The sequence below is a fragment of the Phalacrocorax aristotelis genome, chromosome 1, assembly GCF_949628215.1.
Source record: "Phalacrocorax aristotelis chromosome 1, bGulAri2.1, whole genome shotgun sequence".
In the NCBI taxonomy this organism is placed as follows: domain Eukaryota; kingdom Metazoa; phylum Chordata; class Aves; order Suliformes; family Phalacrocoracidae; genus Phalacrocorax; species Phalacrocorax aristotelis.
The window spans coordinates 203,759,946-203,777,036 of NC_134276.1; the positions used below are offsets into that span (position 1 = coordinate 203,759,946).

Genomic DNA, 17,091 nt, shown 5'->3' on the forward strand with positions numbered 1-17,091 from the left:
CCGGTGCCTCCGCCGGGGGTGGGCTGCGGGTCTCCGCAGGGCATCCTGTCAGCGCGCCCGGGGAAGGTGCCGCTGGCGGGGGTTCTGCAGCGGGGTCCGAAGTGAGCCTGGGTCACGAAAGGCCCTGGGTTGGTTTGTTGCCACCAAGGACGAGCGAGCGGGGGGAGCACCCTGTTGCAGGAGCCCTACAAGGCTATACGACACAACTGTTGCTGGAGAGAGACATCCACTGTTCTAGATACCAGTGTAATGCAGAGGGAGGTGGCATGTGTGTAAGGGTTGTCAGCAACTCTTACGGTCTCCAAACGTGCTGAGACGTTGAAGGGTGCAAGTGTACCTTTACAGCTCCCGTCCCGTTATGGGAGGTTTTTCCTGGGCTGAGCTTGGTGCAGCCCTTAAGACTAAGCATAGCTCTGGCCTGGGTGACTTAATTCTGCAGTGCCTCCTGTGGACTGAAGACCTTTTAAAACTGGCCTAATGGTTTATAATTAAGTGAGCAGAGCAGTGGATATATGAAGGGGGTGGGGAATAGTAGTTCACTACTTTAGTGCAGAAGGACAAAATAGATTTAATTGAGAGTATTTTAGACTCAGATCAGGAAGTGCCAGTACTGAAACTGCAAGCGTAACCAGAACTTTGACCCTTGCTTATCTGTACTGTGGTTTTTTTTTTTTCCCCCTCAACTATATCAGCATGCTCTTTTGCAAATACGATAGCTCGTGTTGCTTACAGTCCTGGAACCTAATATAGTCTGTGACTTTTATTTGCACAAATTGCTGCAAAGATTTTTAACTTGTGACCAGACACTAAGGTCCATTTGCAGCTGCTTTGGAAAGGTTAAAGAAAAGCAGAGGCAGGTAACTAGAAACTTAGCTAGACCCATATATGCAGATAAGTTACTGTGGTTTCTCCTTTATGCATAGTATGTATTTGTATGTTATATGTTTATACCACGTTATATACCACGTATATTTCACGTGTGATGGTGTAATAAAAAAAAAATACCACAAACTGTGTCTGATTACATTGGCAATAGGTAGTGTTTTAGAAATATGTAATTCATAGGGGTAGGGTTTTTTTTATTTGATTAATAACATGACAGTGGTACCAAAGCAGTTTAAACACAATGTGCCACTATAATGAGAAACTGCTGACTCTTGAATTAGTAGCTGTCAACTTTTTTATGGACTCCTTTATATATATTCCATAGAGCTTTTTGAATAAAGAACAAGCAATTGCTGAGCATTTGCTTTTGGAAGATTTGATATGGTTCTAGATGTGTAAGCTTAAATTAAAAGGAGGTGAATACTGTCATGATACTGAATTATTCTCTAAATATATCTGTTTTCTCTCAGTGTGGAGTTCTTGGAAAGAGAGGGATTACCTGCAAGCTTTAAGGGCTATATAGTATCAGGTTTAATGTCGGCATTTCCATTTAACCTCTGCTGTGCTGTGTCATGAATTACAGTTGAATTACTTGCTGTGTGCATGGACTGCAGCCTCCCTCTATTTGTACTAATGAACTTAGGAGAAAAACTTTAAGTTCTCTATTTCCATTGCATTTTTTAAAAAAATTGTTATAACTATGAAATCTAAGTGACTCTAGAAAATGTTCAGAGTTTTCAGGGGAAAAAAAGAAAACATACTTGTTTACCTGAAACCAGTGTCATCTGATGGAGGTGGTATCTGTCTAACTCTGAAATACTGTGGCTGTTAAATGAGCTCTGATTTCTGTAAAGCTAGAAATATCCTGAGGTATCTGATCAGTATTGCTTTATATTTAATTAAAATACAAAACCAGCATAGAATAATTTGTTTTAAACTCACTATGTAACAGATTTTAACAGGTAATTATGAAGAGGAAGACAAGAAATACAAAAGTAGTCCATATTACTCCAGTATTTATTATTTCTTCAGTTAACCAAAAGGAGGTGGGGGGAAAAGCATGTAAGATTTCTGACATGTAAATTGGCATAAAATTATTAAAAAGAGAGAGGTCCCTGATGCTGGATGAATCAAGATTGCTTGTGAAAGTGGGTTCAGCAAGCCTATTTCAATGTACTGACTCTATGAGGCTACATCTGGAAGCAGCAATAGGCGCTGTACTTGCAGGGTGAGAGCAGCCTATTCCAGGAAGCAGCTGCTGAAAGGCTCAAGGTTATCTTTTATAAGGTGCCCGGTCTCTATTCCTACACTGTAATGCAACCGTGTATTAATACCAGGTTGAAGCCAAAGGTGAGCCAGATGAACCTTCTAAAAGGGAGGAAGAGCAGAAAAAGAAATTGCATCTCTGTTTGACCCCCGGTATGACTGCAGCCGTAACACACAAGGCCTCATGCCAGGTGCCACACTTTACTCTGAGGCCTTCAGGCTGTAAAATTTCACTGTCCTTTTGTAAGTGTCACCTCTGAAGTTCTCTGAAAGTGTTTCACAGTCTGTTGCTAATCAAGTTCCTGGCTAGAATTGATATCTTGGGGTGGGGAGAGCAGTGATGGAGCAGAAAGTTTATGTAAGTGTGGTTCACTTGTATGTGCTTGACAGATACGCAGCCAATTTACCTGGAAGTTATGGGCTGAAATTTGCTGTGGCAGTAGCCCCCAGGAAGGGGAAATACCTTGGGTGTCTTTCCTCAAATGTTACAGCAGTTGAGACTTTCAGCAGGGCAGTGAGGTTGTGTGGTGGTTTTGCATTTATGGTCTTTCCCAGTTTGATGGGGCTTAGCGGGGAAGGAGGGAAGTGTTGACCTAATCTTGTTACAGCGAATAAGAGGTGAAAACTTTTAAACCTCCTGTTGATATGAATTTTTGAAAGTTTAACAGTCTTTTGCGCGCAGTTGTTTTTTTGCAGTAATTGAGCCCCTTCCCTTCCCGTGCTTTTGCTGCTGTCCTCATTAGTATGTATTCTGAGATAAATACCATACACAAGACCTGCAAATACTGTACAGCAGAAGATATATTTTCCACTTTTGTTTGCTGAATGTTACACCTTCCAAAATATGTTTGCCCCTAACACTGAGAGTAAACTTAGTGTCCTAAGGTAAAACAGCAAAGAAAGATAATAAACCTTTTGTAATTTCCACTGTTATCACCTCTTAGGTAGTACGCATTTAGGGATCTGAAATGTGAGGAGAAATAATAACTAAAACTGCTAGAGTTCTCTGATAAGTAATAGCTATCATAGTGAATTGTGGTTTTTGAACTATTGTTTTTCTTGAATTACTTGTTTTTCAGACCTTAAGCAACCTGGAAGGTCAAAGCATTTGGGACTAGGGAGAAGGAAAGGAGGGGTAATAAGGTTGTAGATTTAGGACCTGCCGATTTCTGCAAGTGTTACAATGATGTTCAAGTGAGATAGGTAACCCTCTTCCTCTACTTTGTCCTATGCCCTGTGACCCTCTGTTTCCTGCTATTATTTGAAATTACTTGAGCAGTTTTCTGCTACACATTGTGCACTTCAGTGTAAATAAACCTTTTTTCTCTCAGTATTTAGAATCAGTAGGCAAATTCCAGGGGTGATAGCTCAGTCGTGGTTACTTTTGGTTCACTTGTTAGCCATTGCTGGTTAAATCTTCTGTACTGTCTAGCTACCAGTTGGCAGACTCGGCAAAAACCTTTGGAAAAGACTTGCTCTGTGATCCATTTGCCAAATAGAGAGTTTAGTTCCTCCTCTGTAATCAAGCTGGAGTCAGCTGATTATAGCTGAGATTTTTCATGCCAGTATCCTGCTTGTTGTCCTTTCCCTGCCTCTTTGGTCAAGTGACTCCCATTGCTGGAGGAAAATAAACTGAATCTCAAACTCCTTCAATTTAGAAGTATCTCTTGTTATCTCTAAACAGTAGGATTTCTTTCAACTGTAGCAGCATCAATTTGATGAGGAGGGACAACTTCCAGAAGAGTCTAAAGAGCATAAAGTCTCTTCTGGAGTTCGCTATCTCCTGGCAGATGGAGAAAGGTTTCAGCCCTTCAGCATGAACACAGATAGTCTGATTCAGAGGAAGCAACTGGCAGGTAGGAAATATAATGTTGGATTTTCTTCCATTTCCTTTACTGTCTGCCTTTTTATTTCACTGTCAGTTACACTTTTGGCATTGTGGCCAGGGAAACAGCTTCAAACTGGATCGGTATTGTCTCTTGCTGTGTTTTTCTTACAGTTAGAAAAGCGTTTGTCTTTAAAGTTTTCCCTTATTTAGAATATCTGGTTTAAATGACTTAACTGTAAGTCATAATCTCAAGTGATCTCACAGCTCAGTCCCTCTGCATGGAGGCCATCCCAGCTGTATTTGGGTTTGTTAGTGTTTGCCATGCTGGCTGGTACCTGGCTCCTGCGTTGTCACAAGTCTCTTGTGCTTGTCTGCACCGAGCTCTCCAGCTCCCTGGTGTCCAGGCAGAGGATGCAGCCCTGACGCAGCATGGCAGGAATGTACACAGCCAGCTCGGGCTTGATGCTCTGCCTGAGTTAATAAAGCTTCTTGGGGCCCAGAACATGGGAGTAACACTGCAAGGTGGTGTCTTCATCTGGAGTCCTTGCCATTTTCCCCAATGCTCTTGCCTTTGGCAATGCCATACAGAGACAACAAAAAAGCCTCACTTTAGATAAAAAAAGGACTTCAGTCTTACACTGTAAAGTAAGTTGTTGCATAGACTTCTGGACCCACACCATCCCTAGAAGTATAGGAACATTTTCACCAAGCTGCACCTAGGCTAATGAACCCAGCTGGAGCTGATTTATTTCTGCATCTCTGGGACAGATAATCTGACCATGGATAATTGAGTGTTGACTCTATAAATAACCCACTTTGAAATCCTTGTCTTAAAATTGTTTTCTCTTCTTCCTGTTAGCTTCCAAGCTTACTCACCCTATAATAATTTCTTGGCTGACCAAAGACTACTCTCGTCTCTTGACAAACAGCTGTACTATTCGTTCTTCCCACCTGAAGTGACATGTTCCACCAAGCATGGATGAAGCCAGGTTCTAGCACTATAAAAAGCCAGATAAGCCCTGGTAGGAAATAATCATAATATGTTTTATCTATGCTTCGATTTACTCAGGTGGTTGAAATCAAAAAAGACTGATGCATGTCAAATGTTTGATACTTTGGAAAGATGTTTATTGCGTGCATGATCTCAGAGACCTCCTGTTGCATATCTCATTGTTAAATGTCTTCAGGTAAAACTGGTGCATTCATGTGGACATGCTTGCAAGTTGGAATTCTAATGATCTTGGCTTGTTTGCTTACTGTCCATGTTAAAACTCACAGGAATTGTTCTGAGTTGAGCTATGGCTTGTTTTAATGAGAAGTGGGTTTTTTTCTTTCTCCCCAAAGAGCTTATGTAAGTAATTATAAAAAGTAATTGGAGTGCCTCATAGGGAAAACATCCTGTATCGTCAGCTGGTGAGCATCTACACATTTATTTTTTCCTAAAATATAGTCTGTGTATGCTTCTGAGAAGATGCATAGAAAGTTGGAACCACCTGCACTGGATGATAGGTTATTCAAGGCATTGGAAGTGGTAGAGGGGAAAGCTGAATTGCAGAGCTGGACTGTCACAGCTGTGCCACTTTGTGGAGTTCATGCATCTTGGTAGGTAGCTGTAATGAAAGTCACCCGTCTCCTTCCCCTGTGCTATTCCTGCCACATTGATACACGACAGGCAACATGAGTGGGTACATAAACTTGGAATGCCTTAGATTCAGATCTGCACTCTAACTGGTGTGTGGCCTTGGGAAATACCTTTCTTCACACAGCATCTGAAACACTGGCCGTGCTTCAACAAATTCTGAAGTCTCGATTTGTTATTGACTATATAATAGCTTGAAAAAAACTGAGTAAAGGCCCATCTGAAAGAAATCTTTTATATAGGTAGAACAGATATTTAAAATTGTAGACATACAACACTCTCCCATTCAGGGCAACGAGGGGAAAGCAGTTAGTATTATGAATAGGTATACAGTTTATTCAAAACAAGTAATTTGTAATACATGAAGTTGGTTGCAGTGAAGAATGATTAAAAGGTGCATTCAGAGCCAAAATATGAAGTAGTTGTTACTTGGACACTCAGAGGTTGATTTGCATCTATTTCATTCATGTGCGGTTAGGTCTGAGTTTCTTTAGTTTGCAGTTAGAAGTCAAAAATGATGCAAGTTAAAGTAGAAACTGTCTTTTCAGATCTTAAGTTGCAAGTAAGTATAGAACTAAAGAGATTTTTAGGGGAGAAGAACAGATAAAAAATGCCCTACAAACCCACTTTGGTATTTGGGTATGTCTTTCAGCATTGTCTGTTCAGTTTTGTCCTGTGTAAGGTTGAGAGTTTGGTTTCTTGTTTGTAAGGGCTGTTGTATGTAGTGAGGGAAACATGAACAAGTGACCTCTTCAGGAATTATTTTGCACATTCACTTGGGAGGCTGTATATTGGAGCGTTAGCACTTGTGTGTATTGCTGCAGCATTCTAAATATGGATTTTATTATCTATGGCAAATAATGTGCCTGAAAGATGAGTGACCCAAAACATCTGGAATGAGGAAATATTCTTCACGGGCACCTGCACTGCTTTTGTAGCAGGGTTTGATAAAGTGAATTGAAACTTAAATGTAAGCTCATTCAGTTTTCAGAACATAACAGTGTCCTCGTTTGGGCAGATCTGTTTGGTTACCTGGATTTTAAAAAGATGTCAGAAAATTCCAAGTGGGTTAATTTGATGCCTGGGAATATCCATGAGGAGTAGCAAACTCAGAGAAGCAAGTAAAAAATTTCATATATAATTTTTGAGTTTCCTGAAAGCTGATAATTCTTATAGTAATGATAATAATAATAGCTATAAGGCTTATGTGATTACACCAAATTTGTCTAAGACTTTTTAACTCTTTGCCAATTTTGCTTCAAAAATATGAATTTTCAGCAATCTTGTGAAAATCAGCAACTGTGAAGAGACACCTTAATTAATGTGCCCCCAGAGAACAGTATTTCATGTGGCAGTAGCATGCTTGTACTCACAGTTGTCACATGTGTACCCACAGACCAGATGGAGCTTATCCTGTCTCTTTTGGAGGGGGGGAAGCAAAGTACTGTGGATACGGGATAAAACGGTGAGGGCGCTGGGAGGCGGAGAAGCTCAGGGTAACAGAGATGGAGCAAATTTAGGGATCAAACCCTTGGGTTTTTAGAAGAAACAGTTTTCATTATCTCTCTGCTTATAAAACAGCTTGTTAAGAAATACATTGTTTCACCAGATGCTGGTTTTGGATCCCAAATAACAGAGCTGAAAAAGCCAGAAGGTTTAAACAATAGATTATATATGAGTCCTGCAAAGCTACTATTCTGGGCTAATTTCAGTAAAGTTACTGGTTTTGTACAAGTTTCTTCTAAGGAATGATAAAATGAGCTGGCAATGTGTTATCTTGATATTGAATAAAATCTGACATGATATTATGCACAAAAAGAAATAAAGAACATAAGTCTCCTAAAAACGATAGCTTGTTTTCTCAGAGCCATAGTACAGCATTGTTTTGTGCCAAACCACCTCAGTAGTCCCATCTCGCTCTTCTATGGCTTATCTTTTCTTATCTGTAAAAAGAAATGCCATTACATCTGTTTGGACTAAGTAAAGCATTAAAGAAGTATTAGTTTTCTGTTAATAGTTTTATGATAGATGAGGGGGAACATCCTATGAGTTCCTAAAACAATAAATTGCATGAATTAATTTTTTCTGTTATTGTTTTGTAAATGTAATTAAAGATGGAAATAGAGATACAGTGAAATATTTTACCTGGTAAGTATAAGTAAATAAATAAAAATACATATTGTCAGATGACCTTGAATGTGAAAGGTCTGCCTGAGGCCTGAGGACACGGGTCTGTTACACAATATGAAGCATGAGAGGATGGCAATGCTAAATTTTCCTCTATTTGCAACAGTGTGTCTGGAGTAAAATTATTTAAGTTGGATGTTTGGAGGAATTAGTGGGTGAGTTGCTTTTAAATTTGCATATTTAGTGAACTAGAGTGCTGTTCCTCCTGTTATATTTCAGTGTGAAATGTAAAGGTACTTTTTTCTTACAGCCAAATAAAAGATTCCTCTCCACATATAAAATTACCCACAAAATTCTGATTTGTTGGCCGTGCTTACCTTTGCTTGAAGGAAAGTACTGTTGCTCGATTGCTAGAAGTATTTTAGCATTTCACCTGACATGCCCGCCCTAAGGTTAAGGCTGATAATGCATTTCCTTGCTTGGAGAACAAAAATGGTGGAAATGCCATTACCCCTGGTCAGCAGGTAATAAGATACCAGTGCAGAGGGATTGTGAGGGCTGCCCTTGTGGTATAAGCACCGGCCACAAGGTGTGAGATGGTATTTACCTCAAACACTGCCAGGCGCTTCAGGAAGTCTCCCTAGTTTCACATTGGACTACCGGAGCATCTCCTCCAGCAGAAGGGGAAATTTCTTTGCATAAGCCCTCCTGGCTTTTCTTTGGTAGAGCGTCACTCAAAAAAGTGCATACCTGGGGTTCACTTTGCTATGTTGTTTCTCTTTTTTTAGGGGGAGGGGAAGTGGGATTTTTGGCCTTGCTGAGCTAAGAAACATGTACGGCTTATAGCAGAAAATTGTAATTTTTTTCTGCAGTTGCAGTGTGTCAGGTGGCAAATATTGATTACATGTGCAGAATCAAGTCATTACAAGAAGTGATGCGTTCCTACTTAAATCTCCAACTCTTTCTTTTTAATCAAGTTAACACTGTAAATCATTAATATCCCCTTTTATAGCTGAAGAAGCAGGCCTTGACACCAGAGTTAGATATATGTCTTCCAGCTCAGTGATGTGAAGACTGACATTATCACCAGGGCAAGGTATTCACTCCTGCATTGTTTTCCTGTCTCTCTGATACGTCAGTGGTACCTTGGAGCTTCATCTTTAGATCTCAGAATCCTTGTTAAAGAAGCAGACAAGTACCCAGCAGCTTCATTTTACATTTAGTGTAATTAATGGCACTATCTGAACAATTTTTTTGCCACACTGGAGTTCCTTTTGACCCTCCCCTTTTTTTTTTTTTTTTATTCTTTCTAAGGAAGAGGAATGGAGGAGTTCTGGGAAATGCTGAGTGTGTGGCTTTTTATGGAATTTGGCCATTTTTAAGAGATTTGGCCACTTAAGAGTAATTTAGTGATATTCTAGAGGTTATTCCTCCTGTCTCTTATAATTACCCTGGCAAATGACAAGCTATCCCATAAATAGAAGATTTTTTAGGTAAACAGCAGTTCGTCCTACTGTGTTAAACACAAACACCCTCCTTCTTTCCTGAATCGAGAAAGAAAAAAATGCAGTGTCTTCCTCTAAATATACGTCTGTTTTTTTTCTGCTTTTAATTTTGCACTTTGGTTCATTTCTGCAGCTACTTGAGTTGTATCAACAATTATAAAAAAAAAAAAGGGGGGGGGGAACCCGCAGCCGTTTTCAGCGCTTGTTGTTCTTGGCACACGATCAGTTCTGGTGTCCAACTGGTAGGACCTGAAACTTGGTGCTTAACAAGTGCCTGTAGTCAAAACAGTTGGTGTGTGAGAGCGCTGATCTGGTATTTGCTGCAGCAGGTCATCTGCCTGATTTTTTTACCGTGTGCAGAATACCTAATCACGTTGCTGTGTTTCTCTGACGGCATCTGTGGCAATGTGAATCGTTTCACATTCCAAAAGTACATGTTTACAGTCGTCGTAGAATCAGATTAAGTTGGCAGCCTGCTCCTCTCTGTAAGTGGCTCAGTTTACATTTCTTCTTCTAGCAGGATGTTTTGCATAATTTTGCTGATCCTACTCACTTGTAGACTTTGTGAAATGGAGAACCATTTTCGTGGGTTTATGTCAGAAAGCGAAGCTTGTGTTTATTGTAAATAAACACCAGCAGAACAGGCGTTATTTTAGCACTTGATAATTTCCCAATTATGTCATTTGACCTGGAATGAAGCTTGCGATTGTTGAGCTGCATTTTACGCAGCGGATCGGTCTGGGGGTTTGAGCTGGCAGTTTATTTCCTTTGTCAGTTTACAAGAAGTATCAAAATGAAACCGACTGTGCTGTTTCCTTTCCAGTGCGCAGTGCAAGAAGGGTGGAACGGTTTGCGGATATTGTTTCCAAACTTTTTCAGCCGGACTTGGAATAGTGTTTTGTCAAAAAAACTGGTAAAGTTATCCTTCGGTCTTGCAATGTTATGCTGTAGTTTGCTAGCATCAAATCCAAGTTTATTTTTGCTTAACCTCATGTACGGTTTTGTTAGGTTTTTTTCAGACTGTGGCTGCAAAATGAAAGTGCTTACAAGGTGTTTATGAACTCTTGTTATGAACCAGCTGCCAGTTACTGCAGGATGACACATTTCTGCAAGCAGTCTAGTTGTTCAGTTTTCTGGCTGCTGGCTGTTGCTTTTCGGGCATGTGTGGTTTTTTCCTGTTTTAGTTTTATTAGAATTAATGCCAAGTACATTTGCAAACTTTGAACTGGGATCGGTACAAGGTGGCAGGTTTCACTTACTATTTACTGAATATGTAAGTATACATTGCTCAATTTTGCACAGTGAAGGGCTGTGCAACAAAACACCTCAGGATATACTGTAAACAGAAAAACTAATTTGTGCATAGGTGGTGTATGTAGTTACCATAAGTAACATCTTCATCAACAAGCTTGTGATATGTTACTGGAACAGAATCACGTTGTGGATTAGACACTAAATTTCATTACCATCTGCTGAAATATTGTAAATGGGGAATAACAAACAGTATTTATATTACGTTGGGCAGTCAGATAAATTAGTTTATGCTATTTTAAGTAAAAGGGCTGTGAACTCAAGGGCCGTGATGAATACAAGCTTAAAAGGAGCTTTATTAATCTGTAATGTTTACTAGCAGCAAATAACTTTCTTACCTTTCTGGGTTTTAGCAATGATATTTTGTTTGTTTTTACCAAGTGTAATACCAAGCTGTAATCTGTAACACTGGGGCTCTGAGTTATTCGTGGGTCAACCTAAAATTGGTTTTTGCTTTAGGCCTCCTATATGCAGGAAGTCAGATCGTGCTAAACGAGAGTAATGTTTCAAAATGACTGGTGCTGACAAAGTTCTAGTGTCTTTCTTCTGACAGCGTTAAACCTTTTTTTTTGTTTTGTTTCAACTACCTGAAAAAAAAATACTGAAAGACCAAAGGCATATCTTTCTCTGCTCCCAAGTCATATCATGACTTTTTTCCTTTGCAAACTTCTGTGTCTCATCGATGGAGAAGACGCTAACTGTGAGCAACTGTTCACTTGATTTGATGAATTTTGGGTAGTGCGTGTTGGGTAAGAATGGATATAGGTGGGATATCCTAAAAAATTTTTTTTGTTTGTAGTCTAAATTAGAGATATTTACAGTGGTACCTCAGGATAAGATAAAGATCTTTCTGGGTAGAAAACTACTGCAGTCCACCTGGAAACATGGTTGGCGTATTTTACTGGCAGCATATTTACTGTTGTGTCGTTGTCCGTAAGGTTTGCTGTGAGCTGAGTGAGTGCTTGATTTTGTGTGAGAGAGTCGAGGCAAAAATTTGAGAAGAGACTTTCTACTCAGAATGTGGTTTTGCCTCCTTTTCCCACACGCTGTGCTTGTGGCTCTGGAGCTCATGTTGCCTCTCTATTGCTTTGCTTTTTTGCTTGTGATTAGAAGGAGATGTGGCGTTTCCTGCAAAACAGCTGCTAGTATTCCCTGGTGACCCGTCAGAGAGGATCCAGTGGAATTACACATTCAAAGGCAGACCTAGAGGACTTTGGCAGTTGCAGCAGAGGTTTTGGGGAAAGGTATGGGGTTGCATTGTGTAGGGTGCAGGAAGGAGGATTAGAAATGGAGTACAAGGGCATAGGAGAGAAGCTCTGGAGACTCAGGGACTGTTAAGTCTCCAACAACATAAGGACTTCACATCTACAAACAATTCAGATTTGGCTGAGAAAGTTGGCCTATATCCATGTTTCCATAGGACATGGAGAATCTCCTGGAATAGTTTAAGATCGTTCGCAATGCTACTGATGCAGTTAGCTTGCAGTGCACATTAAGATGGTATGTAGCGCTGGGCTTTTAGACGCTTGCCACTGACTCGAAAAAATAACAGATATTGATCTGAAATTGATTCCCTAGAAAGTGCAGTTAATTCAGTGAGAAAGTGTTAAAATTTCCTCCGAGATGAATGTCATTAATACGTTAACTGCTTGACAGCAGAAGTCACATGTTGCTTGTCACTTGCTGCAGTAGCTATGCTGAGACAGCTGAGAGGTTGTAGAAGGATTAATGCAGTAAAGAGGATTGTAACTTTGATTGTGTTCTCTCTGCTCTTGGATTTGACAGCAACTGGTATTTAGAAACAAAACAGAATATGTGTTGTTATTTATGTAGAGTTCAAACATCCATGTGTAAGTATTTAAATGAATTGGAAAAGTTCTCTTTCATATTTTAAACTTGAGCACACATTCATAGCCTTGCAGGCTTCTGCAGAAACTGAAATGCCTGTAGAATTTAGGTTAGTATCTTCTGAGTAATAACTGGTTTTCTAGTTGCCTTGCAGGATTTTTTTCATTTTTAGGGGCAAAAATTTTCATTCTACTTTAGGTTCATTTATGTCCAGTGACTGTGCCACTTCTGTATGTAAAGAGAGACAGCCATGTCCACAGCTCTGTGTGTACTAGTTCACCTGCCCTGCTAGATCTAACCTGAACTGCAAACGAGCATAGAAATTTTTATGCAGATGACTAGTTGTCTCCTGAATGTGTTAGTATGTGAATATCTAATTTTATAACAACATCTGTTGTGCAGATGTCTTTTTATTCACATATTAATTTATTACATAGGCTGTATAATAGCAGGTTTCTGTATTGTGTGAAATTCCTTGCATGTATGTAAAACATGAATAGGCAAATCAGTAGTAATTTTTACAAAAGCAGATCTAACCAGGAAACTCAGTTTAGAGGAGCACCACAACCCTGGTTTAAGCAGTTGATTTTGACAGCTGACAGCCTTCTTGTTTTGCCATACATTCCCATCATTTTTCTTTGAAACTTACTACCTATGTCTAAGGGTGATTTACTTCCACATATGTAGTAAGGAAGGAGGAAGCAAGAGGCAACCTAATAGTTCTTGAAAAGGAATATATCAATATTTATGCACCCACCATTGAGATTTTTCTGTGACGTTTCATGCCTTTGGCAAGTCCAGCCTCCTGCAGCTGTGCTTGCCCAGCTCAAACAGTGGTTTTTTGCCCCCTTGGAGGGAGTTACTCTTCCAGCTCTCTGCTGTGGCCCTGCCTGCAAGGTGTGGCTGCCACCTTCTGCTGACACTAAAGTGACATTTGCTTACGTGAGTAAATGTGCAGATTTTACCCACCTAGCAGTGTTTGAGAACACCATCAGTTGTGTGGCACTGGCTATTTACGTTCTTCCTTCTGTATGACTTTACGATGGTCATAATTTTCATTTTGCTTCTAGGAAATTTCAAGAGAAGCTGAGCAATGTTGATAGTTCTCAAATATGTATCAGAGTCTGTCTAAAACATGGAAGACTTTCTGAAGCCATGTTTTGGGGGAAGAGGGGAATTTGAGGAGGTAAAAGGAAACACCAGTTATAGTAGTTCTGATCACAAGAGTGGCCACCAATCTGACACACTCAGATAAATAAATAATCTTGTTATCTTTTCCTTCTCTATCTTTTCAGTAAACATTTATTTAAAATAGTGGGATGCATTTTATTATATCGTCATATCACAACAGTGCCTCTTCCACCATTTTCTGTTATAGTAAAAAATCCAGAGTTAATGTACTGGTTTGCTCTTGGGAATTAATAAATTGAGAAAGTTGTCTAGGGAAAAGCACCAAACTTTTAGCTTGACTAAAAATCCAATGTAAAGAGACTGTTAAAAAATAACTCACTATGGCATGTGACACTTAGATTACTTTAATAAATAATTTTAGATGGTCAGTATCTTGAATGTCCGTCTTTCCGGAAGATTAATTTTAATAACAGTGTATTTCACTTCCAAATATATCCATAGGGATGATACCAAAGACACAGTTTCCTAGAAGGCAGTCAGATTGGAGTAATTAATCCTGAATTTATATAATTTGTGTATGGAAATCAAATTTTTTCCTAAGTTTCACTTTATATACAGGTTGGTTTTGCTGGTTACGTACCAGTTCCTTTTATTCAGTTCTCAAGCAATTAATGGGAAAGTTGCAAATTTTTATTGAGCTAATTTAACTGGATTAAGTAGTTGCTGAGAAGGTTGGTGACTCTTGAAACCATAACTATTGTTTAACAAAATAAATACTCAGTGAATGGAACGGTGCGTTTCAGAGGCAGATGGGTAGCTTACATGGTTGTTGCCACAAATGTGAGGTGAAATGAATGTAAATTAACTGCATGCTGCAAAGGACTTTTAACGGCAGAGGCTACACACTGAGGTGTGTGGTGGGGTGAAAACTGGCAAGTGACAGTTGGCTTTTGTGGTGTGAGGGGAGCTACTTCTTGTATTTAAAAAAAATAAAGACTGTTTTGTTCTTCAGTTGCAGGAGAACCTGGGGGGAATTTCAGCATTTGTAACTAAAGCTGGATATATGAAGATATGGAAGTGCTTGATCTTTAATAGAAAACGCCTTTAGTCATTGGAGATATAATAGAAACCGTTTGGAATATTCATTAAATTTTTTTAAGCATTTATCTTTGTTCTTGAGGTATTCGCCTATTGCGTATTAATCACGGATGAATCCTTCTGCTACTGGCAAGTTTTTACTTGTGAGGATGCCAGACAAATTGTCATGTTTTGATTCTCTGTGGGAAAATTTTTCTTAGTTGTCCTTGAAATATCAAACTACTGAGCACAGGGTCGATGATGTAAATACAAAACCTTTCCTTGCAGCAGCAGGTCGCTGTTGCTTCCTTAACCTGCTCTTGGCTGATGGGGCGATGCTGTGCAAGCTCAAAGAGTAGCACCCACTTGGATTCTTCAAGTTAAGTTCTGAAGTCTTTAAATGAGGAAGAATTGTCACATGTTAAAGGAGAAACTCCAGCTTATCCAAAGTTCTCGGTCTATAATTACAGTATGCTTACTGCGTTTGATCACTATATCAGTAGCAGGGTACCTGGCTGTCCCCGCCATGGAGGCTCTCAGTGCTGGCAAGCCAGAATCAGCTGCTGCTGAGCACGGCCCAGCTGACTGGAAAATTCCTCTTTCCCAGCCCGCCCGTGCTGCCTGCTGCCTCTGGCTGGAGAGCCCCGGGGCTGGCTCACTGCGGGGCGAAGGGGTTGGGAAAGCGCGTTCCTGCAAATGCGGGGACGGCACCGTTCAGGATTTATAGCGTCTCTCAGCAAAAAACAGCTCCTGCCTCTTGTAGTATTTGGTAGTTGTGCTGAAGTTCACAGCACCAAGCACGTTGTTTGCAGCACACTGTGATCAGCCAGATGGCCAAGCACTAGCACTTCTCCCCTGGAGAAGTATATAATTTGTAAAGAATAGCCAAATACTTTCTTAAAACAATCTTTTTACTTAACAATATCAGGGATAGGACATTTAGATTTTAAAAAACCAAATAACCGAATAAAAAACAAAATAACCAAACCCAAACAATTTTGCTGAAGTGTGTCTGCCCTGAAGTCTATTCTCCTGTTGTGCAGGGTCAGCAAGGCCTTGCTTTTTGCAGTACTGAAGAGGTCTCTCATGTGAGCATGAACAGCGCTTACACAAGGGCCTGACCTCCAGACGCAGTGTTTGTGACTGATATATAAACTTCCTGCTTTTTTGCACTTGCCGTTTGCTCTGTGGGGAAAAAAAATAAGCTTTTACCTTGATTGGTGCTTGCAGATAACCTCCAAGCTACGAACCAGGCAGAGCCTGCCTCTCTGGAAGGGCTGGGAGCAGCAGACCTTTTGCTACTTCTCAGTCTTTCGGCTGTTGTTCTTATAGCTTACCATTAAACTTGAAGCAAGATAATCATAAACTGCCCAATAACTGGGTCACATGAATTCTTCATAAACCACCATAGAAGCAATCTCACGTCCATCAGAGAGTATTTCACTGACTCAGCTGAGCTGTTGTTACATACTCTCCTCTTTCTTCTTTACATGAAAGACCTGGGACACCTAGTGTACCTCACACAGATGCTGGTGGTTGCTTATTGCATAGAAAATGGTTTGAGATTTCTTGGTGAAATTTTCTGGGAGATTATTAGCATTTATTTTGCTATTTTTTTACATTTTTCAGAGCACTCCATGGAGCTGATTTTGTTTAATTACCCTTTGGCTTGATTACATTCACAACAGTAATGAACTGGTATTCTTCGGAATGATGCAATCATTGTAACTAGCATAGAAAGGAACAATTTCCTCTTCCCTGACTTCTTTTTTTCCTTTTAGCTTATGAAATGCCTTAAAACTTATTATTTTTTCATTACAGAACGAAGACACGGTTCAATGTGTAAACCTTCCCCTTCTCCAGCTTCTCCAGCCTGCAATTCCAGGACATCCCTAGTACAGATGAAACCGAAATCCTGTATCAGCGGCCATAACCCTGTCAGCAGCAACTCAAAGCCATTCAAAACGCCCAAAGACAATCTACTTACCTCCAGTAGCAAACAGCACACAGTCTTTCCTTCAAAAGTATCACGGGATAAACCATGGTAAGTACCAAACTAATAGCTACCAAAGATGATGGTGTTACAAAATATAATAAGCGTCTCTGTGTTCCAGTATCTCCCAGTTCTGTTTACTCTCTTTATCAATGACCTGGACAAGGGGATCGAGTACACCCTCAATAAGTTTGCAGGTGACACCAAGTTGGGCAGGAGTGTCGATCTGCTGGAGGGTAGGAAGGTTCTGCGGAGGGACCTGCACAGGCTGGATCAATGGGCCAAGGCCAGTTGTATGAGGTTTAACAAGGCCAGGTGCCAGGCCCTGCACTTGGGTCACAACCACCCCATGCAATGCTACAGGCTTGGGGAGGAGTGGCTAGAAAGCTGCTCAGCGGCGAAGGACCTGGGGATGCTGGTTGACAGCCGGCTGAATGTGAGCCAGCAGTGTGCCCGGGTGGCCAAGAAGGCCAATGGCATC

The 17,091-nt window shown here is 40.3% G+C and overlaps 1 protein-coding gene across 8 annotated transcripts in view; it reads left to right on the forward strand.

Moving 5' to 3' along the window:
- Positions 1-17,091, forward strand: part of ATXN7L1 (ataxin 7 like 1) — a 119,444-nt gene that overhangs the window by 67,683 nt on the left and 34,670 nt on the right. For 3 of the 8 annotated variants that reach the window (XM_075081380.1, XM_075081382.1, XM_075081381.1), the window contains one exon: positions 16,439-16,661. In XM_075081380.1, coding sequence (XP_074937481.1) covers positions 16,439-16,661 — 223 coding nt within the window. Of the gene's footprint in view, positions 1-9,470; positions 9,736-10,073; positions 10,164-10,333; positions 10,524-10,612; positions 11,262-16,438; positions 16,662-17,091 lie in introns of those variants that run through there. The other 5 variants (XM_075081383.1, XM_075081388.1, XM_075081384.1 and 2 more) reach the window with 4 other exon arrangements.